The 27,800-nt window shown below is 41.3% G+C and overlaps 1 protein-coding gene across 9 annotated transcripts; it reads right to left on the bottom strand.

Moving 5' to 3' along the window:
• Positions 1-1,016: 1,016 nt before the first annotated feature.
• On the bottom strand, positions 1,017-27,296 carry dcaf6 (ddb1 and cul4 associated factor 6). Of its 9 annotated transcripts, none has more exons than XM_030758154.1 (21): positions 26,897-27,296; positions 22,800-22,861; positions 20,801-20,828; positions 19,532-19,695; positions 19,333-19,446; positions 18,178-18,313; positions 15,486-15,697; positions 13,717-13,810; positions 12,101-12,220; positions 10,757-11,107; positions 10,256-10,444; positions 7,471-7,530; positions 5,700-5,877; positions 5,445-5,554; positions 5,019-5,301; positions 4,800-4,841; positions 2,190-2,328; positions 1,863-2,019; positions 1,680-1,768; positions 1,435-1,540; positions 1,018-1,302 (listed from the first exon to the last, which is right to left on the bottom strand). In XM_030758154.1, the coding sequence occupies exons 1-21, from the start codon at positions 26,991-26,993 to the stop codon at positions 1,244-1,246; spliced, it is 2,790 nt and encodes a 929-aa protein (XP_030614014.1). In that variant the 5' UTR covers positions 26,994-27,296; the 3' UTR covers positions 1,018-1,243. The 9 variants fall into 9 exon arrangements, with proteins under 9 accessions (XP_030614013.1, XP_030614014.1, XP_030614010.1 ...); XM_030758150.1 differs by having other exon boundaries at positions 5,700-5,874; positions 19,532-19,717; positions 20,736-20,828; XM_030758149.1 differs by having other exon boundaries at positions 19,532-19,717; positions 20,736-20,828.
• Between the last annotated feature and the right edge of the window lie 504 nt (positions 27,297-27,800).

Consider the following 27,800-nt stretch of genomic DNA (forward strand, 5'->3'; position numbering starts at 1 on the left):
AAGATTTTTTGGTTTTACATAAAATCTTGTCTGAATTCTTTGTCTGCTGTGAGTGAGAGCTGAAGCTGAATCGCAAACCAGAACGTCCATCTGCCACCAGTTTGTGTCCTGTTACTGAGTCACAGCACTGACTGTTTTTTTTTTTTTTAAAGAACGTGAAAAGCAAAGTCAGCAACACCTGCAGGTGATGCTGACTTTTTCAGTATCTTAACTGCATAAAATAAAAATAAAAAGACTGAAAGATGATACTCCAAATCTGAAGATTTTTTTTCTTCAGATGAATATTTTCGGAAAGCCATGTGACTAAAGATGTAACAGAGGTAAATTAGCTGACTCCAAATAAACAAAATGCAGATGTTTTCAGTGTCCTGACAGTTCATCACCTGTAAGGAGGCAAAATGACTCAAGAAGAGGTTCAATATTTTTCCAAGTATGAAAACCCTGTAAACTGGGTTTGGACTAAGAGCAGCTGTGAAGTCGGAGAACAGGTTTAACCTATATTAAACCTTAAACTAGAGCTAAGATGAGCCGCTCTGTACACCCATGGTGTCTTATCAGCATCTGTCCGTAGCTGCATCTGTTACTGAAGTTGAATTCTTAATCTAAATTTTCCATTTAGGTGAGACTTTCAGTTCATTAGTTTATTACAAAAGGTTTCAAACCCAAGTGCAGATCATGTTTGAGATACCATTCGGCTTTATTTTTTTTTTCCAAGTTTTGTAAAACATTGTATTTTTGGGGAGAAGATCCACAGCCTTGTCTCCCCCCCCTCCCCCCCTCCAACAACAAAATTAAAGCATCCGTGTTTTACTTTGTCTGTATTCACATGCGGAACTGCCGGAGCAGCACACCAACATTTCTCAGCGTTGTGCTACAATTTTAAAAACGTCAAACGTTAACACTGATCAAAGCTCACCGTCTCCTAACAAAATAATATTGCACTTAACCTTTCACACCAGTCGCCACGTTTCTCACACTTAATATTATTTTTTAATATTATATATATATATATATATATATATATATATATATACTGACGTCCTTGCCTTTACATTCACACAAATGTAGTTTATCCTTATACAGACATTGTAAGAAAGTCATCTTAAAAAACTCAAGGGGCTAGAAATTACACTAATATTCAAAAGGAAGTTTTCTACACTATACTTGTACAAATCTCAGGTATTTTTCAAGTGCTATACAGCAAGAAGAAATAGTGTTTATTTTAAAATAAAATTTAAGCTGGCTACTGCTCGTCTTCGTTTTCCTGGCCTGAGCCTTCGGAGCGATCGCCTTCTAGCCGATCTGCGAGGAGGAAAAAGCAGATATTAAAAAGAGGGAGACGGAGAGAGATGCACAAGTTTCTACACACAGATGTGTGTTGGTCCTGTGCTGTAAAACAAAACAAAACCCAGTGCTACATGTGTTTGTGTTTACCCGATCTGATGTGATTGAGGGAGGCCAACATTCGGAGCATGAAAGAGGCCGGGACTGTGATCGTGTTTCTCGTTTCCTCCAACATCAGCTCGTTCCGAGTTATGACCTTAAAGGGAAGAGAAGAAGAAAGGTTTTACCGGGGGCTATGTGCAGGACTGTGTTTCTTTCTACACCTCTCTTCACACTTTGTGTCATCAGTTTGGCTGTTGTTGCTGCTGTCTTGCATTTTGGTGGATTCACTCTACCTCCTCAGCAAGGACTCTGTTGAAAGATGGCGATTCTTCCAGTGGTGACCAAATCTTGATATCATAGTCTATCCCTGAAGAAGCCAGAACTGAAACAGAGCAGGAAATGAAAACTTTGACACGTGAGGAAACATCGTCCAGGACCAGGCAGGACATCCGTATCAAAGCTGTAATGGGACTCACTGGGGTCGTAAGGGTGCGGCTGCAGGCAGTTGACCACGTGGTTGTCGGCTTCAAGTAGCATGAGGTGCTCTGCAGTGTGTCTGTCCCAGATGAAGATGTGCCCGCAGTCTGAGCCACTCATCACAAAGTTGTTGCCCCAGAAACACGACTCCTTTATCTGGACACAGTTAAAGGGATCATTCAGTATTTTGGGGATTAAACTCATTTAATTTCAATGAGTCTGATAGGAACAGTTAGACCACTCTATATCAATGCCAGTGGTTTATTGGCTTAGCTGTTACATCAGTTCACACCAGACTAATACAACATGCATAGCTTGAGATTTACCATTGTCCTGGAGTTGCGGTGGCCTTTGTAGACCATTTTGACTGAAGGTCTCCTTATATTCTGAGTCTCACTCTCCTCCATCTCCCTCCTTTCTTTTCTCCTGCGGAACAGCTCCTGAATACGAGCTGCTGCTGATTGTCTAAGAAAAAAAAAGGACAAAAAACCCTGAATCATACCCAACGAGCCTGAAAACAAATACAAACCCATGCTATCAATGCTGCTTTTTAAAACTCATGCTTCAAATGTATGCTACAGCCACTTGCAAGGAAAAGCACCTGTTTCATCCACAAAAACTAACTGAAGCCAATAAAATTTTGTTGTCTATTAACCATGTGACCGTAGAGCGATTTTATTCAACCAGATATATATATTGTAGCAGTAGTGTATATATATATATATATATATAACATGTTTCAACAGTGACACAGTTTTCATCATTCTGGCTGGTCACACCACTACAATAGATTTGAACTGAAACAAAAAACAAAAGAAAAAGAAACAAAGGAAACGAAGACTTTTGGTTTTACTTCAAGGAAAGTAGTAGGTTATATTTCAAGGAATCACACCTATTTTATACACACTGTTGTATATTTGGTTAGTCAAATTTAAGTGAACTATTCACTCAACTGGCATGGAAAAAAAAAATGTTATTACACAAGTTTAACAAATAAACAGGGAGTCTTGGCAGGCAGTCCACATTCTTTGCATTTGAATTTGGAAGTCGTTGCAGTAAAACCACAACACTGGCTCAAAGATGCTCTAAATGCAAGTAAAAACAGGCCATCATTCAGCTGCAAAACAAACTATATCAAAGTGGCCAAATTACCGGCCAACTCAGCAACACAGAAAAAACTGGATGTGCACAGAAGACAGGGATGATCACATGATCCTTTCCATGATAAATCAGAACATCAAGCCAAGTGAAAAACTCATTTATCCAGGGCCGGGTTGTGGGGGCAGCAGCCTAAGCAGAGAAAACCAGACCTCCCTCTCCCCAGCCACTTCATCCAGCTTATCCGGGGGAATACCGAGGTGTTCCCAGGCCAGCTGAGAGATAACCTCACCAGCATGACCTGGGTGTGCCCCAGGGCCTCCTCTTAGTAGGACATGCCCGGAAATAGCTCACTCAAGATGCAGCCCCAATCCGTCTGTCAATCTCCCGCTCCCTTCTCCCATCACTCATGAACAAGAGCCCAAGATACTTAAACTCATCCATGACCTGGAGTGGGCACTCCACCCTTTTCTGCCTGAGGATTAGTGATGGGTAGATGAGGCATCATGAAGCGTTTGGACACATTGCCAAACTGTATTGATACTGTGTCGACACTGTGTCACTGAATACTGACACCTGCTGGAACTTAAAAATCTCTACAGGCAACCTAGTTGACAGACAACTGACACTGATGTGATGACCTAAAATAATATAATTTAAGTCACTGTATTTTATATTGTATTATTTCATATCTTCATTTAAATTTGAAATATTTGTGATATTTTTAGATACAGTCAATAAATAATGTGAACATGTAACATAACACGAAAATATAGGTGAACGTGTTGTGATTGAGGATGCTTGTGGACTGAGTTCGGGGCTGTTCTTCCATGCTCCCCACCCCCCCGAACCTGTCTAGTGAGTAGAGTCGGTTTGGAATAGGGGGGGCCACAGGTTATGCACGGGCCGGTGCATGTTGCTACCAGGTCTCTCGCGATCATGTGCTGCTCCACTGGTCCAGCAACTATCTATAAAGATACGCTTCCTTAGAAACACAGTTTGGCGCGTCAGTGTCAGTTCGAAACAGTCCCTGTATCGGTCACACGACTTTCTAATAGCAATACGCACACCGACACGGGTTTTGCTCTATAAGCTCAACGCATGAGGCGACACATCGGTGTTGCTGGACCCATCACTACTGAGGACCATGGCCTCAGACTTAGAGGTGCCAATTCTCATATCTGCTGCTGCAAACCACTCCAGTGTGAGCTACAGGCAACTACCTGATGAAGCCCAAAGGACCACATCATCCACAGAAAGCAGAGATGAGATTCTGTGGCCACCAAGGTGGAAGCCTTCTGCCACTTGGCTACACCTAGAAATTCTGTCCATAAACATTATGAACAGAATCGGTGACAAATGGCTGGCCTGGAACACCCACGGTTGTTCAACCCCTCAAACTAAAACCAAAAGTCTGCACACCTGTTTCATTTAAAATCTACTGAGGTGGCATACAGCATGAAATTTATTAAAGTGACAATACTGTTTAAACATGTTTTGACCTTACTGTGCATAAATGTGCTTGTTTTATATTTGTTTGGCTCCTTTCCACAAGGATGTCGTGCATATCACTCATTTCGTCTCCATTTGTTCTGCACAAAATGCAGCTGTGATGCTTCTATTCACACCATTTGTGGAGTCAGTACTCTCATGCATGGCACTCTACAGTCAGTTGTGCATATTATTAGTGTGTTGAGAGAGAAATGATCAAACCAAGACACACACAAAAGTTATCCGATTACTGCATATCACGTTCTACCCTTGATTTTAAATGCTCTGCAGCATGTCACGCACCCGATGTGTTAAGATGCATTTAGTTTCCAGTGCAAACGTGTTACCTGATCATCCTATCTCCTACAGCAGATCCTCTGGAATTAAATCTATATTTGTAGCAAAACAATCAACAGCAAAGCATCACAAATTCTCAAAATGGGCACACCCACCCTTTTTAACTGAACTCTTGAATCTAAGAAATAATCACCTGCATTCAAAAACAGTTTTTCTTACTGGCAGTGTTTAAATAGAAACATCATATTGCATCATATTGTCTAACACACCTCTGCCCCTGTCCTCTGAACCTTGTGGGGGGGATGAGAATAGGATCATCATCGCTGTCATCAGAGTCCTGGCTGCCTCGTGCGGGTTGACTCTGGCCCTCCCGCCCCTCCTCTGCAGTGGGCTCTGCTCGCCGACAGCCCCCTGTTGTGTCCTCTGTACCTTCTGGCTGACTTCTCTCCTGCGGCGAAGACGTCATGCTGTCTCCCTCAGAGGAGCCCTCTGCTGGGGCCTGAGCTGCTGAGCTGCTGGGGGCACTGGAGCAGGAGGCATCACATGGTGGCTCTGTGGAGGAAGGCAGCAAACCCATATCATCGCACGTAGGACTGGAATATACTAAGCAATACATTATGATCTGTTTATTGTATTACATCAGACAAATTGTTTGAGATTGAAGAATTTTCATGATGCTGTAGGGGACGACTCACCCTGCTCTGATACCGAGCTCTCCGTCGACAGACTCTCTCTGCTCTGTAACACCGCAGCTTCTGATGTTTTGGGGCCTCCACTGCCCATCGAACTGGATGTGCTGCTGCTCCTGTACACATGTACACATTCAAGTTATACAAATTGAAATAAATGTGCTCATATCAAACCAATCAGCCCATTTACAATTGAACAGACAGACTTTAGAGAGCTGACAGCCACTGGGCATTTCTCTCTCGCTGCTTGGCATCACTCACCACTCATCAGTGAAGTCTAGCTTGATAGTGCTGGTGGTGGTTCCCTCTGAGCTGTAGTGCAGGCTTAGGACGGGCTCTGCTGCACCGGGTCGACTGGTGGAGGTGGAGACGGACGGGCTGCTGCTGGCTGGTGCAACAACAGATTCATCAGCAGGTGAAGCTGAAGCTTCTGCTGCTACTGAGAGAAGAAGAAGAACAGGACACACAGGCAAAACAAGCAAGGAGGGCTTACTGAGACGCACTGGCTGTTCAGGCTAGACCTAAAACTCTGGTAAAAATGAACTCTTCCTTTTGTTTGCAGTGTGTAGTTGGTCATTTAAAACACACCAAAAATAATGCAACTCCTTGTTGCATCCATCCCCTCTGATTAACAACATTTAACAGAAATGGGAACATGCAGCAAATGTTAACAGACAAAACCACAAAGGACACACTATAAACAGACAAGTACTGACTGACAGCCACAGCAGCAAGACAGTGCACGAGACACACACATACACACACACACACACGTCAAAGCCCCTGAAGGATCATTACACACCACTAGCTACACTCAAGGAAAAGAAAAGGTTCCCAGAAAAGACTGAAAACAGGAAAATTTGTGGACAAAGGAGGACTTGCTGCTGAGATTTTACAAGCTATACCTATCAGCATGTACTGAATTTCAGCCAATAATCAGAAGTGTTGTGCTGCATGTATACAGCTATAAAGTCATTTGATATTATAGTGTTGTTGTTGTATATATATATACTATAAGTACCTCTTTACTCCAACATTTGTCCTTATGAGGGAAATACTATACCAATGATATAAGGATATTGTGTACACAATTTATTGCTGCAGCTGGTCAAGGTGGATTTTATAAACTCTTGTACTCCACGTGTTTGCATGTGAAATCCTAGTATATGTAAAGAAAATAGTGTGCACTCATGTGGCGTTGAAATAATTACAATAATGACTTTCCAACTTGGAAAAATTAAATTCTCTATCCAAAAAAAAAAAAAAAACCTCAGAAAATGTTTGTTTGCAAGCTGTCTAGTTATTTATGCCACACAGAAAAAAAACAAAACAAACAAACATGGCAAGTGAAAGTAAATACTGGGAAACTTTTGATTAGAGGTGCTGTCCAAGCACACTGAGCTGTATTAGTTAGAGAAGCTATTTATGAGCTGTAACTATGACAGCAAGTCAGGTAAAGGAACTGCTGGGAATGGCTCTCAGTGTGTTAAAGGGGACATATGCTCATTTTCAGCTCTGTAAATATTACTGGACTCTAGCAGAGCAGCTTTACTTGAGTTCAAAATTGAGGACATTGAGTTATTTTTAAGCTAGAGCATAACGTGACATTTATCTTGTCACTTACAGCTATTCGGGTTGATTAACCGATTACATTAACACATTTACATTAGCAGCCATGCTGTCTGTGTTTCTTCATGGATCTTCATGTCACCGAGTTGAACTAGTTTTAGTTGTTTTTTTTACTCAAAGCTCTAAATTATTAACAATTTTATTAAATCCTTCAGCCAGAGCAACACTAACAGTCAGACAAACTCACTATGTCTATCCACATCTGGACAGTTAAATGTTGAACAGTAAAGCGGTGGATACAGAGAAAGCAAAAGCATGAAAACAGTGGAGGACAAACCGTGGAGAGGGACAGTATGAGGAGAAGTGTTTAAGACAGAAGGTGAAGAAGACAAAGCGAGTGGCAGGGTGAGGGTCAGGGAATCGGGGCTGGGGATGGGGGGGGGGGGGGGGGGGGGAGACGCACCCTGCTGTTCATCAAGAGTCATGGATCCCAGCTGTTTGTTTACCACAGACGAGGGGGAATCTGGAACACAAATGAGACCAACTAAACATTGAACAAAGAGGTCAAACGTGAGGGCTCACACAGTCAAGGCGCACAAGGGTTTAAAAACTTCAAAATCATGTTAAAAAATATAAATGTAAAATAAACAAATCCAAGGCCAAGCAGAAAGAGCTTTCACATCAGCCAAAGGAGGAGAATAAAAACGCTGCTTCATCTGGTAACAGGTGTGATCGGTTTAGAGCGTTGGTGAAGCTAAATGAGTGTCAGAGATTAGTAAGTCTGAACAAACACAAAAACATGAGGTTCACACGTGCTTTTAACAGATGTGGTAAGAAAGGTTTTATTATTGCAGTTATATACAACCTGTAACTCACAACCAAAGAGAAGTCCTGACTCAGACTCGCTACAACGAAACAAAAAACTAAATCTGTTTGACTGCTGGCTACACAACAAGATGCTGAAGATATCTGTGCTCAGGTAAAACAATTCAAACAGTCTCTACTGAACTGCACAACAACCTGTTCAATAAAAGCTGCTTTCATAAATAATGCCTCAGTATGCAAATCTATCTTTAATATTAATGTCACGCCTGCATTTTCAGACACGACCTGAAGTGTTTCTCTCACTTTCAGCGCCTCACGGCTCTGAACTGAAATGCTGTCAGGCTAAAACTGAAGCAGAACAAACTTCACTAATAATAATAATAATAATAATAATAAACAGATATTACACACTCTTTATTATGGTTTAGGGGTTTTACTTTATTATTTTCCTCTCATGCACAGACCAAAAAAAATTTTTTTAAATTGACTGCATACTGAGAAGGTAATTCAGCCATTTGATTCAGGTGTGTTGGATGAGGGACTCATCTAAAACCTGCAGGACACTGGGCCACGAGGCCTGGATTTGAGAACCACTGGTTTAGAGAATGCCTCCTACCTGATTTAATAGACAAAAAAAAAAAAAAAATCCAGGGTAAAGATTTACTTCTTAATAGGAATTATGTAAAATTTTAGGCCCCTGCTGTGAAATGTATTTCAGTGGATGAAGGAGGACTCTTTTAGGATGGCTTTCTAGCATCTTTTTAAAATGACACTACGTAGAAAAATACCTACACAATGCTGTGCAACCTCTGATTTCTTTATATTTTACATCCAAGGAGCCAGACTTTGTTATTTTTTTAATGTGGTTTTATCAATAGTTCTCCAGACTTTCTGAAGATCAAAGTGTTTCGTTGGAGATTGGCTGCTTTTTCACTTATTTTCACTCCAGGCTTTGTACCTGACCATTTTCAGAGGAATGTTTTTTGTTTGCTAAGCTACTTAACACTATGAATCATCCTAAGTCAAGCAATCAACCAGTGTTGTGTCTACATATAAGACAACTTAAAGAACAAGTGGAGGACAGAAGACAAAGAGGCAGCCCTAAAAATGATCTACAACAGATGAACAGTATCTGAAAGTTATGTCCTTAAGAAATATGGGGGAAAAAAATCCACTTGTAATTGAAATTACAAATGCAGAAAAGTACCATCAGATTTTGATCCACCATGCTCATTCTTCAGAATTGTACAGACTCTGTTTTTGCATTATATACTGTAATTCAATGTATGTTTGCACATTTTCAGTACATTGCTACATTGCTTTCTAGAAAAACATTCAAAAAATGAGGGCTGGCTCAAGAGTTTTGCACAGTACTGTATCTGGTACTGTGTGGCTCTACGAATATTAGGAGTGCAGCTCAAGTTAACATGGAATGGCGGATGCTTGAAGTCTCTAAAATATTTGAATGTCCGATCACTGACGTCCAGCTTTGATGGTAGGGGATAGAGATCATTTACATCTTCTAATATACGAGGTACATAATGTTCTTTAGAATAGTCCAAATCTAGTGAATGGTTTCAGAGCTATTAAAGCTTCAATATGGAAGAAAAACACATTTTCAACCAACTTCAGACAGCAGAGACCTGAAATTTTGAATAGTTCCTATTAAATTGTGTCTTTTTTCCCCAGACAAATCTAAAGTGTCTGGGTGGGATTTTATTATTATTATTTTTTTAAATGTGTGTGGATTTATGTGAGCTTCCTCTGTGATCATGATGGTTGTTAGTTATGGCTCTAATTACCACATCACTGATGTTTAACCCCCCCCTCCTTGAGTATTGACTCTCTACTTTAACCCACATTTACACAATAACTGACTAAATAAAAACCTTCCCTTTAACATAAGCAATAGCTGAAGCCCATTATGTGACATAGTCCACGTTGAAAAAGGTCCTTTAATCTCAATGAGATCAAACCATATGAAGCAAAAATGCAAGTTATATTCAAGAGCATCATCAAACATGGGTGAACAACCACATGAGCCATGGGGATGCCAAAGCAAAGCTTCATACCGTCTGGTGCCACTCCAGCAGGAGAGTTTGCAGGTGAAAACTCAAGCAACAAGTGGAAAGATGAAGGGAGAGCATTAGTGAGTGAAGAGCTGAGCAAACAGTGAAGAAGCGAGACACCGGACTCTGTAGAGTTTAGAGGAAGTACAGGGTGCATTATAGTGGAGTGGGAAAGATCACTGTGGGGTTAGTGGTGAGTAATAGCAAGACTGAGTCTTTCTGGAGCCTCTCTACAAACAGATGTCTGCCTTTGCTACTTAAAGGGGACTGGTTAATGGCAGGGGAGGGAGCCCAGGGAAGCAGCCTGTATGGAGGGATTGCTGCAGGGTTGGGGAGTTCGGAGGGGTGGGTAACCTGTATGGGGTTGGGTCTCAGCAGCAGCGGCAGCAGCAGAGGTAGCAGCTCTTTGTGACTGTCTCTCAGGAGCTGCAGAGGATGAAGAAGGGGCCGCTCGCCGACCCCGTCCAGGTGGGTCGGCCAGCCGAAGCAACCTCTGCAAACGCCTACACACTAAACTTATGGGCAGCCGATGAGGACCATACTCTGACAAAGGGGCAGAGGAAGAGAGGAAGAGTGAATGCAGGATTAGAAGACTGACGGAGGAGGATGTGAGGAGAAAATTCAGCACAGAGAATAAGGCAAAAAATGAAATAAACAAGGAGGAAGACAACAGGATGCTGAAGGAAAAGAAAGTGAAGTGAGGCTGCTGCTTGAGTGGAGTGGCTCCAACAAACACGCACACGCACCAACCCACATACACAGAGCAGTTAACCCTACTCACTGGACTGAAGGCTTAAATGTGAATTTGCAGAGCATTTTTGAACAGCAAGTGTGAGTGTTGTCCTAGTTTCTTACCTGAGAGCGCGGGCTCAGAGGTGGGCGTGGCTGTTGGCGTCGGGGTCCCGGTTGTGTCGCCTTGACTCCTCTGCTCAGAGTCGGGGGAAGACGTGAGGGGGGAGGAGGAAGGGGCCGAGCTCTCCACTGATGATGAGCTGGAAGGAGGAGGTGCTGTGACTGTTGATGATGACCCTGAGGAGGAAGAGGAAGTGGATTTAGGCATGGGCGCAGCGGTGGCTGCTGCGGGACTGGCAGGTACCTCTGGGGAGTCCGTCCCCACAGGCCTCTCAGGGGCGCTGGACTCCTGACTGGAGTCCCCTGCTGCAGCAGCTGGAGAATTCAACACCCCCTCTGGACGAAGAGCTGTACCTGGAGACAAGAAGGAAAAAATAAATAAATAAAATATCAAGTGATAACTTTAGAGTTTGGCCAGTTTAGAAGAAGTTTTCTCTACGACCGTTTACTGCCTTTTCTTTTAACATAACTCTCAGTCAGTCTTCCTGCAAGTTAAGCACATTAATGAGCCTAACTTCAATAAATTCAGATACAAAATTCAGCTGCTACCGTGCATGAAGTCACATCTTTCAGACTCATACTCTCATCTCTACTAGTTTAGAAATGTGACAGGCCTGAAACCACATGATATCTATCAACCACTCAACCTTTTTTTTTTCATTACTTTTTTTTTGGGGGGGGGGGGGTTCTTTATTGGATGGAGGAGCAGTGAAGATAGACAGGAGAGTGAGGAATGAGAGAAGGGGAAGAGACACAGCCAAAAGCCACGGGTTGAGTCAATCCCGGCCCGCTGCACTTTGACCATGTGGCATATGGTTGCCTGCTCATCCACTGAGATAAACTGGTGTCCGGACCGCTTAATCTTTAGGTCTGCTTCAAGACCAGTTGTTTTCAAAAGAATTAGCATGAAAGGTCTTTTAAATGTTCTTTGCCGCATGTTCTACAATGATCCAGAAAAAAGCCACAATGGGGATGTTTCACCTTCTTCAGTAATTAGTATTAGGTCACGCGTCCTGAGACAGATAAAAAAAATTAAAAAAAACAAAGTAGTTGATTTAGCACAACATACAGATTCCAGAGAGGCTGAGAAGTTATTTCTCAGTTATGAAAATAGTTACTGATTTAATTTCTGTTAACAATTTTATTGAATAATTTATTACCTCAGTTCTAAAAATATGATAGTTCATTTACTTGATCAGACTAAGAAAGGAACCCTTCACTGCTTCAACTAGAAAAGACTAACGTCCGATCAACTGGACACACAGATCCCCATCAAATAAATCATTTAAGGACGCTTTTTGGCCTGTTTGATGAGCAGAGTGCTTCCGATGGGGCCTGAAGCCTCACCTCTGGGTCGTGTTTGAGGTCGGGTTCCTCTGCTGCTCTGAGCTTCACTGGCCTCCTCAAACCACCGAGACAGCATGTCTGACATCCTCTGCATCAGAGACACGTTCGGACTCTGCTCCCCTGGAACAATGAAGGAAAACACTTTCAGATCCTGTCAAGATGAGATTTTCCTCTTCACAGCAGAACGTTTCATTTTGAGATATATTTACAGAATTTACAGAAACAATAACAAGGTGAATATTGGTGCTCAAAACACACTATTTACACTGCTTTTCATAGCCAATCATATATGAGTGGCTGCTCATTAAGACCGTCAAAAAGGACAGCTCATTTCACAAAATACTGATTTAATATATGAGGGTTTTTTTTTTTTTTTTTACCTCAAAAACAACTAGAAAAAAATAAATCAAACTAGAGAAAACTAAAATGTGCGAACAAAGTGAAGACAGGTTGCAATTTCTGTGTAATGTTTATTTATTATAACAGCCATTACTTAAAGCCCTAAGCTGAGTTTTTCCGCATTTAGACTGAGCCTTTGTGGATTGTTTAAATGATTATTTAAGCACAATCATTCAAACAGTAAAGGCAATGAAACTGCATTACCTTATTTGACAGAAATTTTTATTCCTGAACAAAATAGACTGCAATAACAAAATACTTCCTAAAAATTATTGTATTTGTTCCTCTATGCTTAAAAAAAAAAAAAAAAACCTGCTGCAGGGGAGGAGTCTAAATAAACTCCCTTTAAAGTAAGATCTCAACTCAAACTGTCTGAGCCGGCCTGACACTTTAGTTAGACTGTAATAAAGAGGGGCAGCTTTTTACATACCATAAATAATTAGCTGTGAACTATCCTTAATGAGGCTATAATGAGTATTATTATATTAACGATTGTTTATGTTCCCCCTCATCTCCCCAGAGCTTTTTTAGCATCTTTCAGCTCATTACTTTGGTTGGATGTTTGTTCACTCTTATTGCTACTGTTTCTTGTTGCAGCAGGCAGCTGCTTTCACTCTGCACCATAATAGCTACAACAAATGTCAGCTCAAACCAGATTTTTAGATCTAGAGTTGACAGAGTCAAGAAACTGAGCAAAAACAAAAAGAGATGGAATATGGGCTTAAATTTATCAGGTGGCCACATTAACGATGTTGCTCTGTTACCTCTGGATGTGTAAATGAACAGCTGTCTATCAACAAGTTCTTTATATCAACTTTAAAGGGAATGCTTTAATTCAGGTTTACATTCTCTGAGCTCCTGTTAAGTTTAGAAGGTAAACTTTGGACGCATCAAGACCACTGAAGCTCAGGAAGAAGAAAAGAGTGTCCACAGTTCAGGGTGGCTCTACGAGACTGCGAAGCCTAAAAACCAGCGTGTGAGCCGCAGAGAAAGTGTTGCATTCCACAGAATAAAGTGATGTATGAATGTATCCGTTAATAGATGAATGTAGCTTGCACTGAAAGCGCTTTGAGTGGTCAATTAGATTAGAGAGTTGTGATATAAATGCATTTACCATAGAAAAATCACTGTACTCTTCTCAAGTTTTGTCAGATTGGTCGGGTCTGTCATACGAGACCTTCGCTGTAAACGAGCAGGAGCACAAACTGTGATCTTACCATCTCGCTCCCTCTCGCTCTCAGGGCGAGCTCGGGGTCCAGTGTCAGACCAGTCACCTCGCAGACGGAGGCGCTTCACTGGAGGCTGCCTCAGCTGTGGAAATACACGTGTGCACGCACACACGCGCACACACACACACACACACACAGATTAGCAGTTTGTCAGTCAAAGCATGGTCAAAAATAGATGCGCTGCCAAAGCAAAACACTACTCGTCTCTATCAGTGTCCTCTTTAAAGTCCCCCCCACCCCCCTTCTGGCAGCACCATTGAGGTTGCCTTCCACTTTCCAGTCCCCCCTGGCTCTCTCTGCAGTGCAACAGGCTGAGAGCCAGAAATAGGAAAAAGAGGGTCTTATTGCAGGGACTATCAACGGCTTCACTCAGGAAATGTCTGGACAGGTGGTGAAAAGGAGCAGAGGCAGAAAGAGATAGTTGAATAAATCAGATAAAAGGATTAAACAAACAAGGTCGCAGATAGAGGAATGGGAGAGAAGAGAGGGGTGAGGAACACTGCTCCTCGGCTCTCCCCTCTCCACCACCCCCCAGCCCCAGAATCAGCCTGAACTATTTTGGTGGTTTGAGGAACGCTGCCTGCGTCGCTCGCTGTATTTGGAAAGGAATGCTTGTGGTGGTTGCATCTCGACACAGCTGAACTCGCTGTGGCACCATGATCCAGCACATTCAGACACACGTGAAGACCACCACCGAGCGTAAACACGCAGTTTCTCAATTGTTCAGTTGTTTGAAATGCAAACTAACTGATGAAATATAACTAAGACCCAAATAGATCAGGCAGTAATTCATGACACTGTTTCCTTCCTCGCTGTGTTTCTTCCTTTCTCCTCAGTCTTTGTATTGGTTTTCAGGGTCATTTGCTCACCTCCCTGCACCGCATCAGCCAGCACAGATTTAGCACTGATGTCTGCAAAGCTCAGAGGAGCAACAACAAGGTCAGCTCTGCTTACAACAATCAATCCTTTTCACCCCCAAAAAAAATCAGCCACACGGACACCTCTACTCGCCCAAACATGCTTATGTTTATTTTCTACACCCTGAAAAGGCTGTTAACATGCAACAAGAGACATCACACGTAAGGCCAGCATAAACCTTCCCTGCATATTTTAACTTGAGCTCTATCCTTGAGTAATCAGTGAGCTGATTAGCAAGAAAAATTAGTGACTGATTGTTTTGGGCATTTAACCAATAGAAAAAGATGACCTGATGCTTCTTTTTCTTTTTTGGTAAATATTGTTGGATTTAATTTAGATTAACAGAGCCTAGACAGATGTTTATTTTGCAGACTAAACTATTACACACTTAATGAAAATATATTAATGTTATTTAATTAAAAGGACCAATTCATATTTTTCCAAGTATTAAAACAATACGTGAAGCCCATATGTACCTTTGAAAGAGCTTGTTCCTCTTATCTTGACTACTGAAATTCAATATTTATTAACTGTTACACAGTCACAGCTCATCAAGGTAAAACTGTCCTGAACGCACCTCGTCCTGCTGAAGCTACTTTCACCTTAAGTTTAAGATTTGTTTTTGGAAGGACCGGGACTCCAGTTTAGTTAAACACACATAATTTACTGTTTAAAATGTTTTCACAAAGTTGATGCGGCAGATCCTTTTTTGGGGGAAACTGTCTAAATGATAACCGTGTGTCTGAAGCAATATAAACATTAAAAAAAATGAAGCAACCACAGTTTGGAAGAAAAGAATGACATAAGAAAAGAAAACACAGCTCCCATCACAATCTCACCTCCTCCCTCCTCTCCTCCGATGGGCCCTTGAGCTCTCGAGCCTGGTCGTCTTTGGGATCAAACAGGTAAATGTAATCGGAGGAGTAGCTGACCAGCACCTCCTGACCGTCCTCGCTGTAGCAGAGGGAAGTCACTCTGCACGATTTGTTGGACAGGTGAGCGGGAACAAACCGAACGCACATGCCTGTGGTTCCCCGGCCCATGTAATTACCTTTAAAAAAAAAAAAAAAAAAAAAAAAAAAAAAAAAAAAAAAAGACAGCATGATTTAGCCAGTGACTCGGTCAGTGGGATTTTTAATTATATTTGTGGACTTGGCCCTGACTGTTCGGTGGATTTGCTGCACAGATGTATCCCTGCAACCTGATACAAATTATATGTAAAAAGGCATTTGACTGGGTTGAGTGGGAATATGTTTACTGCCCTGGAAAGGTTTGGTTTGGTTTAACATTTATGACCTGGGTTAAAACAATCTACTCTTTACCACTGGCCTCAGTGCACACTGACTCAGAGCCATTCCCACTACACTGTAGTACTAGGCAGGGATGTTGTTCCATTCCTCTTTGATACAGAAGCCGTAGACACTGCCTTAATAGATGAAGAAAGAAGTACCGACATGATTAGATACAACAAAATACATATGCTCTTTATTTCTGTCAGCCAGTTCCCTTTCAGTCAGGCCACACAACTCACCTCCTTGGGAATCAGTCAAATGTTTTTTTTTGAGAATCTCTGTTAACATAATTTCAAAACTCTGTTAGGACGCACAAAACAAGAGGTGGTGCGGTGGTCCTTACTGCCCATTTCTCTATCTGTAAGAGTGAGTACAATCAATTTTCACCCTGCTATTTGTACCTTTTTCAAATGATGCCTGTTTTCTTAACAGGTCTGTGCTTAGAGAGCCGTGTTTTGATTTCTTGATTTATATGGAGCAAATCTGTGCCACATGTGGGGGGAAAAAAAAAAAATATTCTGGAGGTTCCCAAGTCAGCAGGAGGGCTGGGCTTACCCAGTTTCATCTATTACTTTTGAGCAGCAAACACAGCCAAATTAAGAGCCTGGATTTCTGCCCAAGGTAAAAATCAAGGTCCTATCTGGGTTAGCAGGGATTGGAATTGGAATTTCTTTAATGAGCACAACTAAAGCCCATAGGCCCACAACCTCAAATCTTTAACCCTGTTTTAAAACGCTCTTTATAAATCTGGTTCCAGTTTAAGAAACATTTTCTATGCTCAGTTTCTCCTCCGGTGAACAATCATCTTTTCCCACCATCTCAAACTGACACAGCATTTCAAACGTGGCACAATAAGAGTCTGGCTTTTTGTTTAGTTTATTTTTAAATAGGATTTCTTTGAAAAATGACCACTCATGTCATTGAGGCATTGCAAAAAAGTTATAATAGAAATGGGAGCCTGAAATGCTTATTAAGAAAACAGATAAAAACACCTGAAAATTGGATTTTGGACTGCCAGCCAATAATGACAGTGATGAGTATTAATCCACCCTCATGGGAACAGAATCTAAACACTGACCACCTGGGGGAGTTCTGGCAACACTGCCAAGAATGCATTCATACTTTTTTTTTTTGCATTAAACAGTGCCTGATTCAATTTAAAGTAGTACGCAGTTTACACTTCAAATAATAAACTTTAAAAAATATATCCCAATCTTAGCCCAACGTGTTTATGCTGCCATCAAGCCCCAGCTATCCTAGCTCATGAGCTTTGGCACTGCCAATTATTGAACAGTATTTAGAAGAACATTTGAGGTCCTTTCATTCTTGAAAAACGATAGTTCCGTCTCCATATCGCTCCATCTTCAGGGTCGCCTCTTTAGAGGTCACGGTTTTTGCAGCATAAGCAAATGCAACTGAATTTGCTTCTTTAGTGGTGTGAAGACTTATTAGAAGGTTATTAAAAGCCTTCATCTTTTAATAACTGGGTTAGAGAAATGCTTTCTGTGCTGCAGTTAGAAAAACTGAGATACAGTAGTGCAAACTAGAAAAACTGAGAAAGACCTGGACACTTTCCACTGAATACATTAAAAACCTGAGGCCATCATAATGCAGCTACTGCTTGTCTTGTTAGTGTAAGTAATTGTGGTATACTCTGATGGTTAAGGAGAAAGGGCCTTTATACTCATGTGTATCATATTAGTATCCACCTTGATGTATTAAATCAGTCGAAAAACTATGGATACATTTAAAAAAAAAAAAAAAAAAAAACCTTGTTAATATACCTAACACTATCTGCTGTTTAAACAGTCTTTTAGTCTTCACATAAAAACACTGACTTGTATTCTGTGTGGGAGCGATGCTCCATAAATACAGTTTATAATGTTAAGCAGGTGTCATGAGGATTTAAGATGGACAGGATGAAGTAAAAATACCCATGAAAACATCTAAAAATAGAAATCTCCAACAGGAGACCGGGCACAGGACAGCAGGCTGGGACCAAAAATGCAAAGGGGGAATCCCCCCCCCCCCCCCCCCCCCCCCCCCCCCCCCCCGCCCTCAGCCACCACCTTCACTTATTGTTAACTGCTAATGTTGGTAAACTGCTGGAGCATTCAAAGCAAAAGTTATACTGTCAGTACAGTTTTTCCCCACCACCATGGGCTACATATCAACATGAGGATAAAGAATCATTTTGTGATGTGTATAGTGGCTAAGTTCCCCGTGCAGAGCTGCTTACCCGTCGCTCTTGTGCCCAGCATGCGTCTGTCGTAGATTCGCACTGAGCTGTCGGAGCAGCCCACGGCCAAGTAGTACGGCACCAGCGGAGAAATTGATATGGAGGTTGCTGCTCTTCTGCAGTTTATCAGGATGTCCTGAAATCAGAGAGAACACAATGAGGTCTGGTAGTTACTTCTGTTCAATAATAGTAAACATCAAATTTTGAGAATGCATACTTGAACAAAAAATAAATAAATAAAAAATAGCACAAGTTGTCATTTATTATGTAAACTAATGTAAAACTGAACACTACACCAAATCTTCCTTTCATGCTGAGAAAATGTAGTAGTCATTTTGAAAGCTACAGTTTGTGGTGCTGCTGAATGATGTTGCATCATCGTGAGGTGTTTCTATTGCCTTGAGACTCTGCCCACATGAATATCACTGAGGTCAAACTAAAGAAACGACTCTCAGTTCTGCAGAACCACGACAGCATTTGACTCAATCAGCACCTCTGCCAAACTGCTGCATCACTCTGGAACAATTTGAACAACATGTGCCTAATAAAATGGCAACTGAACGGAGCAACTGCACTAAAAGGTCTCACTGCTGGAGGCTGATGATGGTAGACAGAGGGGCCAGTGACACCAGCTGGTAAAACCCTTCTGACAGTTTTAGGGTAACAGGTTCTCATCTGGAGCATGAAATACAAGATGCAGCAACATAATCTAGGAGGACACGGTTTCTCCCTCTCTCTCTCACACACACACACACACACACACACACACACACACACACACACACACACACACACTCATTTATCAACTGAAGCAGGCTGGTTTCAAGCCAAGAAAACTGTTTGCTGGAGCAGAGACCGAAAGCTGTTTGTGAAGAAAGCAGTGAAGTAAGAAGGACTGCTCGGTACATGATCAGTCCCATATAAATAAGTCCAGTGAACTATTATAAAAAAAATATATATCAACAAACTATTATGCACTACACACTGCACAGAACTTAAGGTCAAAGGCAATAACCTGCCAAGGTTTCCGTAACAAAATGATGATCCTTCAATCAATCCCTCCACAAACCAACAAGCATTGATCCTGAGATCTTGACCCTGACTGATGATGAATCACAGATTGAAAGAAGAAAAACATCACAGACGTCACCGTACATCTTTGCAGTCTTCTTTAGTGCAGCTCGTTTTCGTGCGAAGGTCAAACCATCGCACCGTGCCGTCCTCCCCGCATGACAGGAACGTGTAGGGGTCGTTCGGTACCGTCATAATCTGACAAAACCAAAAAAAACAGCAAAGTTTAGAGGACAGGAGGGTTGGAGAAAGACACTTTTCATCAGCTTCTGGGAATCAGCACCTCATAAGCGGTTCCATAATGGCAGGTGAACTGACACTGTCTGTTGTACTCGGGACTCTTCTCAGTGTGGGTGTAGTAGATGATGCCGTCTCCAGAGCAGGAGACGATTTCCTGATCGTTGGTGTGGGGCATGAACTTTGCACTGAAGATATTTGCACGATGACCTGAACGTATGGACTTCTTGACCTGAAGGAGAGAAGCAGAAATACATGATGGCTGCTGGAAAGCAGAGATCTCAAGAGCAAGGCAGCAAACCAAGGAGTACAAAATCTTTACATTTTTTTGTTGAACAAATTAGATAAAAATGTGTTAATTTGTGATATTTTGAGTTGCTCGTAGTTGAAGTTTGAAATCTGTTTTTCCACTGTTTCCAGTCCTTGTCTTAAGCTTAGCAACTGATTGCTGGTTGTACGCTTTTATTTTATTGCACAACACCTAAACACATCTCACGTATCTGGTCTAATACTACATATTAAATAAAGGACAGGAAAAGGCACAGGACAGGAAAACCAAAAAGCTGCTCCTGTATTATACATACAGTTAGGTCCATATATACTGTTGGACACTACCGTAATTTTAATGTTTACCAGTTTAGAGTTTTATGACGACTATAAACACAAAGTGTAGACTCATCTTTAATTTGTGAGATTAAATTATATGGACCAAACTAATCTCTTTATACACAGACCAGAGGATGCTTGCAAAAGTTTTCAAATCTCAAGAGTCCTACCTCCACACAAGATCAAGGTTAAATTAACAAAATATACAGATTCCTGCTGGGAATATTTCCAGTTTCATAAGTGACTAGCACCTCCCCACCCCCATTCACCACATCTATGTTTCCGAAAAATGTGGGCAGATTACACAGATCCAGAACATCATGGGATGTTTGTGTCGTAGGTAAGCAAACTTGAACCCCAAGCTGCTCTCCGATGCATTCATCGGAGTGTGTGTGTGAATGTTAGATAGAAAACATTTAGGTGTAGAAAAGCGGTACGAAACAGTCCATTTACCATTTATATTGTCTTAAGTGTGTTCAGTGTGTCCTCATATCAGCTGTCTCCACTCTGCATACTTTACTAATTCAAGCTTTTTGTCATGTTTTAATGGCTAATTTATCATTTGGGGAAAGAACAACAATTGAAAGTGAGCAGTTTGTTGTTACTCCATGAACAGTGTCAGAGACATTTTGATTACAGCCCACCTTTTTGTTGTACGGGTTGGTGATAACCAGGAAGGTATCATCTGACCCCGACAGAATGTATTCACCTGTGTCGTTCCACGATATAGTGTTGACCTGAGGAGAAACAAGAGACGGTGTTTACACTGGTTTACACGGGGGGCTGAATAATCAATTAGAAACTTAACTGAGAACGTTTTAAAACAAGTCAAATTTCAAAATTACAGCTGCTTAAACATGACGACTTGGTAAATTGATTAATTTTATATAATCTGAAACTAAGATAAAACAAGTAATTAAAAAAAAAAACAAACATAATGCAGTTGTTTCTAACGTGGATTCCTGAGAGAGGATGCTGCATTGTGAATGTTATTATCAGAGATGGAAAAAAGAAAACCGCACTTCCATGCACAGAATATTTATTTTTTTCCTCTTATCTGAGCTTGTCTGAACCTAGGAAATCAACTGGACTACCCATCAGGCATCGGAAACAAGGAAAAAAAATCATTTGGGAACCCAGGCTCTAACTAATTTGTCTACAAGCTGTTTAATCATAATGAGGTTTCCTTTTGCTTCAGAATGGATGAAGCTCACACAAAGTAAACACTTTGCTTTGATTTACAAGAAAATGTGGATTTTATTGTCCAATTCAAATTAGGTTCATTAACTCTTTGATTAACTGAAATAACCACCAAAATAAGGTCACAGGACATCCTGATAAGCAAGCAGTGGATCTAAGGAAGAGTATAAGAGCGGTGCATCAGTTCAGTGTTTGCTGTCGCTCTGTGGATCAATATTTCATTAACACCTGCAGTCTCCCTCAGCAGCTCTCTGTGACCTTACACTGAGTTCAATCCTACATGCACAGCTCAAATCTGAATCTGATTTTTAACAAGTTTGACTCCATTTCTGAGATGCTGAACATTATCTGTAGTTGTAGTTGTGGTGGAGTGCAGGTGAGGTCCTCCCTCATCTAATGAAAGATTACCAGATGGTGACAGATGAGGCAGGGAATGATGTGATTTATTATGATGGCATTTTTAAATAAAGGTGAGTATCTTGTGTAATGTGGTACAGTACAGAGTCAAAACCAGCCAGAGGTCTCACAGTACGCACTGAAAACCTTCAGTGACTACCCATTTTTGTCCCATCTCTTATGTAATTGTTCAGTCTAAAGCTTTAGAAAATATGCACAAGCTGGCATCCAATTATTATTTTTTTTTTGTCCAGATAACAGTTCAAAACCAAATATTAAACTTAGTATACTGTAAAGAGGAAAAGTAGTAAAATTAATAACTTTCTGTAGGACAAACTATACAACAGATGTTGTACACACTCACTGGGCACTTTGTTAGGTACACATATTGAAGAGCTTGTTAACTCAAATATCTAATCAGCCAATCCTATGGCAGCAACTCCTGTCAGATATGCACAGTAAACTGAGGCTACAATTCATACAGGCACACCAAAATTGGACAATAGAAGACTGGAGAAACATTGCCTGCTCTGGTGAGTTTCAATTTCCAATAGAGCGCTTTTGGGATGTGGTGGAATGGGAGAGTCTTATCATGGATGTGCAGAAACTATGTGACGCTATCATGCCAATATGGAATAAAATCTCTGAGGAATTAATTTGAACTGCGATTCATGAAAGTCTTGTACACAAATATAAATATGGAGCTGTAAATTAGCATAACTGGGTGGACTAAAACTAAGATTTAATCATGAATTAGTGATAATACAGAATCTCTCATTTTGCTTTTACACTAGTTAAATAGCCAGCATATTTTGAAGATGTTAGAGCAAAAGCTGAGGCTAAGAGCTGCACTTTAATGCGGCTCTCCTGGGACCCACATGCATGCTGTGCTTGTTGTGGTGTCTTGGGCACGCTGATGTCCTGCCCGATAGTGTGACAGGACGTGTGACTGTTATGTCAGCTTCAGGTTTCTCAGAGGAATTAACCACCTGACCTGATCTGTTCAAGGCTTCACTAGCAAGCTGAGAAAAAGTGATGTGATGTGCGTTTTGCACCGAGAGGACTTCAACCAATAAAAAGGAGGAGACGGATTAAAAACGTCGGGCACTTACGCAGCCATCATGTACATTCAGTGTTGCTTCGAGTTTAAGCCTCTGGACAAATTCTCTTCTACCTGTGAAAAGAAAAACATGTAGATTTGAAAAGGCTGGCAATCTTATTTGTCTATCCGTCTTCACTTAAGTGCAGTAGGAACAAAACATATTAAACATTTGCATTCAGTGATTATGCAGCTTCTGCTCCATTATTCATGCAGTGGAAGCCTTGTTTGCACCCACAGGAAGAAAAGAGACCAGCACAAACAAAGCTGCTCTGCATTATGACTCCAAACACATGAACAGTGGTATTTCAGCAGTTAATATTTCCATCTTTGTTGTTGTGAACTTAATTCTGTTGTGACTGCAGGGCACACACACACTTTTAAGATCCCATAGATGTGTGAGTAAGTTAGTAACGAAAAGCTATTTAACTGGATGAGAAATCAATCCAAATAGGAGATTTTTAACACAGTTGTGGAGGAAGTCACTCTAGAGTTTGACACGGTGGTCCGACACAAAGAGTGAAGAGGTAAGTGACCCAAAGCCATTTAAAAAGGTTTTTACAGGAGGGGAGCTAAAGAGGAGACCGTAAAACAAGGAGAGATCAAAGAGTCAAACACACAAAAGGGAAGGAAACTGAAGTAATTACTTGATTAGCAAATCACAGGAAGATTCTGACCTCTGGATAAGTAGAAACAGGATGTGTGCAAAGCATGTGCTATTCTAACAAATGGCTTCAGGGCGATGGGTCATCAGTTTTGCAGTTCTTTCATTTGTACACATTTGAGTCTTATCCTGTTGTTACGATCACCAATTTAAAAAAATATATATATCAGTACTGTTGTCCTGATTAAGAAATTCTGGGTTTCTGATTAACTGCGTGCAAGAACATCTAAGGCACATAAGGCACGTCATCAATAAAAAGATAAGAAAGCTGGATAAGGCGCTTATATGTGGCAGTCTCCTGGATCCAATAACATTTATCAAACCAGGTACACAGCTCTTAGAAAGCTGGTATGCATCACAAGTACCTGCATCAACAGGTTCAGGTCGATAAGCACGCCCCCTGAACGAGCCACACGTCAACCTACTTCTATTAAAAAGCACACACGGAAGAAGGAAAAAGATTTGAATGTGCCGTTGAACCACTGAAGAATTGGTTGGGCCTCAGGTGGTGGAGCGGGTTTTCTGCTCATCATCAAGATAATCACAGAGGAAGTCCACAATAACAAAAATATGTAAATGTAAGATAAGAATCTGCTTTCCTTCCAGTTTTTTATTATTATTATTGTGAACTCTCTCGGTGAGCTGTTGTGAAAGTCTTGTGTCGAATATTCGACTTGCTCTGGCAGGTGTTATGAATGCTGCAGAAGTAGCCTGGGAGTGATTCACTTCAAAAGCTTCTTCGTGATATCACCAATCACAAGCACTGTCATGCCACCTATGAATAAACTGATGAGTAATGCACCAACTACAGTCATGCCTAAATCTGCAAAATACTCTGATCTGCTGTGTTCACCAAATGAAACTGAAGGATTTTTACACTCTATTTAAAAATGTTTGCACTCACGCACAAACACACACACACACACACGAGATTCAACTCCTCCAAGTCTGAGGCCATGGTTCCCAGTTAGAAAAAGCTGGAGTGCCCACTTGCTCTCCCAAGTGGAGGAGTCCAAGTATCCTGGGCTCTTGTTCACGAGTGATGGAAGGAGGGGGCAGGAGACTGACAGACAGATTGGAGCAGCATCTGCACCAGTCTGCTGTGGGGAAGAGTGAGCTGAGCATGAAAGTAAAGCTGTAGATTTGCCAGATGATCAATGTCCCTAGTGTCACCTTTGGCCACGACCTGAGGGTAGTGAGTAAAAGAGTGAGATAGCCGATACATGTGAAGGAAAAGACCTTCCTCCAAAGGCTGGCTGGACTCCCCCTTAGAGCTCAATGAGGAGCTCAGTCATTCAGGTTGAACTCAGAGTAGAGCCATCACTCCTCTACATTAAAAGGAGACAGTTGAGGTGGTGCAGGTATCTGACTAGGATGCCTCCTGACACCTCCTAGGTGAAGTGTTTCAGGCATGACCAACTGGGAAGAGGCCCTGGAGCAGACCCAGCACACACTGTAGAGATTATGTGTGTAGCCTGTCTCTGGTCTATAATTCAAGGAAATAAGTTTAAAATTTTTAATTTGAAGATAAATGAATACATTTTGTTTTATTTCTTATCTTAGCCTGCATCCATGGCAGCATGTCTATATGTGTTTTTTGCTTCCTATTGTTCATTAGTTTTTGTATTTGTTTTTTGAAGTTTTCTATCACCATATGAAAGATTCTGAAGTTCAGGGAAAACCCTACAATACAGAAGTCTTTTAAGCTTGCAGGACGTTTCCCAGTTTCAGTTGAATGCAGCCCCCCGAGTTGTTCCCCTCCAACACTTCTTTAAGCTAAATTTATCCTCCAGAAGCTGTGACCCACACATCACAGCATGCATCCTCTCCCCGTGCACGATAACAGCTCTGACTATCTCTCAGTCATGCTAAATACAGCACTGACTAAACCTCCGAGGCACCTGCCCCACCTCTGCGGGCTTACAAAGCTTCATTCAAATGCTGTGAGGTGCAGACTTTCTGACAGTTTTGTCTCTCAGAGTGCAACCAGTGGGTAGACAGTGCTTCACACAGGACTTCAAAACATAAAATAAATGGGTTTTAAAAAGACTGAAATATATGATAGAAAAATAAACAAGAAATGAATAAACTGTCTTAAATTTAAATTCATTAAATGAAGCAGCAAAGAGGAAAGCCTTAAACTGTTATGATCACATTTCCTGGCATCTTTTTTTTTTTGGGGGGGGGGGGGGGGGGGGGGGGGGGGGGCATGTCTATCGGGGGACACTGAGGTCTGCAGGAACCCAGTATGTGCAAAATAATCAACATGGTGCAGCACAGCAACACATTTTAATGGATGGAAATTAAATTTGCATTCCTATTATTTTGAAATATCTGAAATTAAAAAGTTAAAAGCTTAATAAGTCATCACATTTGTGAGATTTTTTTTCAATGTTTCTGGATGCTGACCTGATATTTTGAGTAATATTTAACTATTTAATCCATATTTCTTTATTTTATGCTACTGTTGTTGTCTCAAACCTGTCATCTTTTATTATTAATAAGAAGACTTCAAATATTAAATTTCGTAAAATCTTTGGTCCTTTAAGGTTGTTTCCAATTGGTTACAGTGCAAACCATCAATGTCAACATATCATGAGCCTTGCTGACAAGTTTTATTGTCAGTAAGGCTGTATGTTTTTATTTTAATTGTATCTTACTTAAAATTTTATGTACTGAGCTCTACTTTATTGGTTTTTCTTTTTCAAGCCCCTTTCTTTTGCTGCTTGGTTATGGGCTGTGTGAAATAATTGACTGTAACATGGGAATTTCACAGCATTTACAATGAAAAAAGTATTTATTCTCCTGCTGCTTCTGCTAGTTTCAACACCTTTTGGCCTTTTCATGCAGCAGTAATGACACATCTGTTTCTGTGAGTGTCGTAAAGGGTGATACCGTCAGCACTTTCTACTGTTAACAGACTCCTGCCAAACTCAGACCACTTTTATTTTAATGCACCAGCCTCTCATAAACACATTACATGATTGATCTATGCTTTTATTGCATTTCTTGTGCCATCACTGGGATATATTGCAGCCTACTATATATGGTGGTGTCTTCTGCAAGATGATTGCACAATCCTGTGATTGCACTGAAATTACATCTATGCTGCATTTCGTGTGGCGAATAACTGAATGTGTGTATGATGAGGTGCACAGGGCCGCACTGCTACGGATTAAGCACAACCCCGAACCTCGTCTTTATTCAGTTTTAGCTCCTTTGCACAACAAATGAAACGTACAGGCTGTGTTTACACTGTGCAGGAAGAGGAGGGGTGGCTGCAGCTCTCTGTTATTAAACAGGTAGTGTCTCGGACTGGGACACGGTCTTCCTGTCACTTCAGGTGATTCAGCAGCACAAACACGACCTGCAGATGCACAACTGCCCCTACACGCTTCCTCATACATGTCAGTGTTAGCAGTAAAGAGGCTTTGCTTTGTTCTTACCTAAATAGTTGGTCCTGATGGCGTTAGGCTCGCTGTATCCAATTAAGCGTTTATTTACATCCCAAACCAGGTTGCCAGTGCAGGACATTGTGACCATATGTGGCTCTGAATAGACAATAACATTGAAACTGAGCTAACCCTTCCCCTTTTTTGATGTCGCCTTTTATCTCCCGTCGCCTCAAAGCAGTCCCTGCCTGTCGGGACTCCGTTGACGTTAGCTGGAGGAGCCACTCGGCGTCCGCATTGCTGAAAGGGAAAGAGGCGCTCCTGTCCTGTCTCCGCTGTCACCCCCTGAGCTTAGCCCGACCGCGCTCCTGCTCTCCGCACTGCTGCTAACTATCTGTCCTGCTAGCCTAGCCTGGTTTGTTTCTTCAAGCGGTCAGCTGTGTCCAAACAACGCGAGAAACTGCGTGTTTGGACAGAGAGGTGAGGCGTGCTCGATTTTAGTCACGTGAAAGCTGCCGGGGCGGGTACATCCAGTTTTGTTTTGTTTTTCCAGTGTATTGCCATAACTGGCCTCACTTGTCTCTTATTCAGTCATTATTAGTGAATATGGAATTAATTTAAAGACAAAGAGTTCAGCATCACTCATTACAGAAAAAATATATAATATTCAGTCTCAAATATCTGGAAACTTGATTTAACTAATATAACAAGAATTTTCGTGTATGATTTACGGCATTATGTGATCTCTGATGTGGGCTAGGTTTAAAAAAAATATTTTTTTTTAAACCCCCTAAATACAAAATGTACTTTTTAAATGATGATTGCATTTATTAAGGGAAAAAAGCTATCCAAACCCATTTGCCCTGTGTGGAAAAAGTAACTGGCCTCTAAACCTAATAAATACTTGTGCCACTCTTTGGCAGCAGGTACTGCAATCAAAAGAGCCTGCAATAAGTGG

The sequence above is a fragment of the Archocentrus centrarchus genome, chromosome 21, assembly GCF_007364275.1.
Source record: "Archocentrus centrarchus isolate MPI-CPG fArcCen1 chromosome 21, fArcCen1, whole genome shotgun sequence".
Lineage (NCBI taxonomy): Eukaryota > Metazoa > Chordata > Actinopteri > Cichliformes > Cichlidae > Archocentrus > Archocentrus centrarchus.

Excerpts from the sequence above, each read along its gene's own strand:
- dcaf6 (XM_030758149.1), bottom strand. The coding sequence starts at position 26,993 with ATGGTCACAATGTCCTGCACTGGCAACCTGGTTTGGGATGTAAATAAA. Across the intron at positions 10,445-10,756 it reads CTCTGAGCCCGCGCTCTCAG|AGTATGGTCCTCATCGGCTG; the intron begins GTAAGAAACTAG and ends CCCCTTTGTCAG. Across the intron at positions 2,020-2,189 it reads ACCGCAACTCCAGGACAATG|ATAAAGGAGTCGTGTTTCTG; the intron begins GTAAATCTCAAG and ends AACTGTGTCCAG.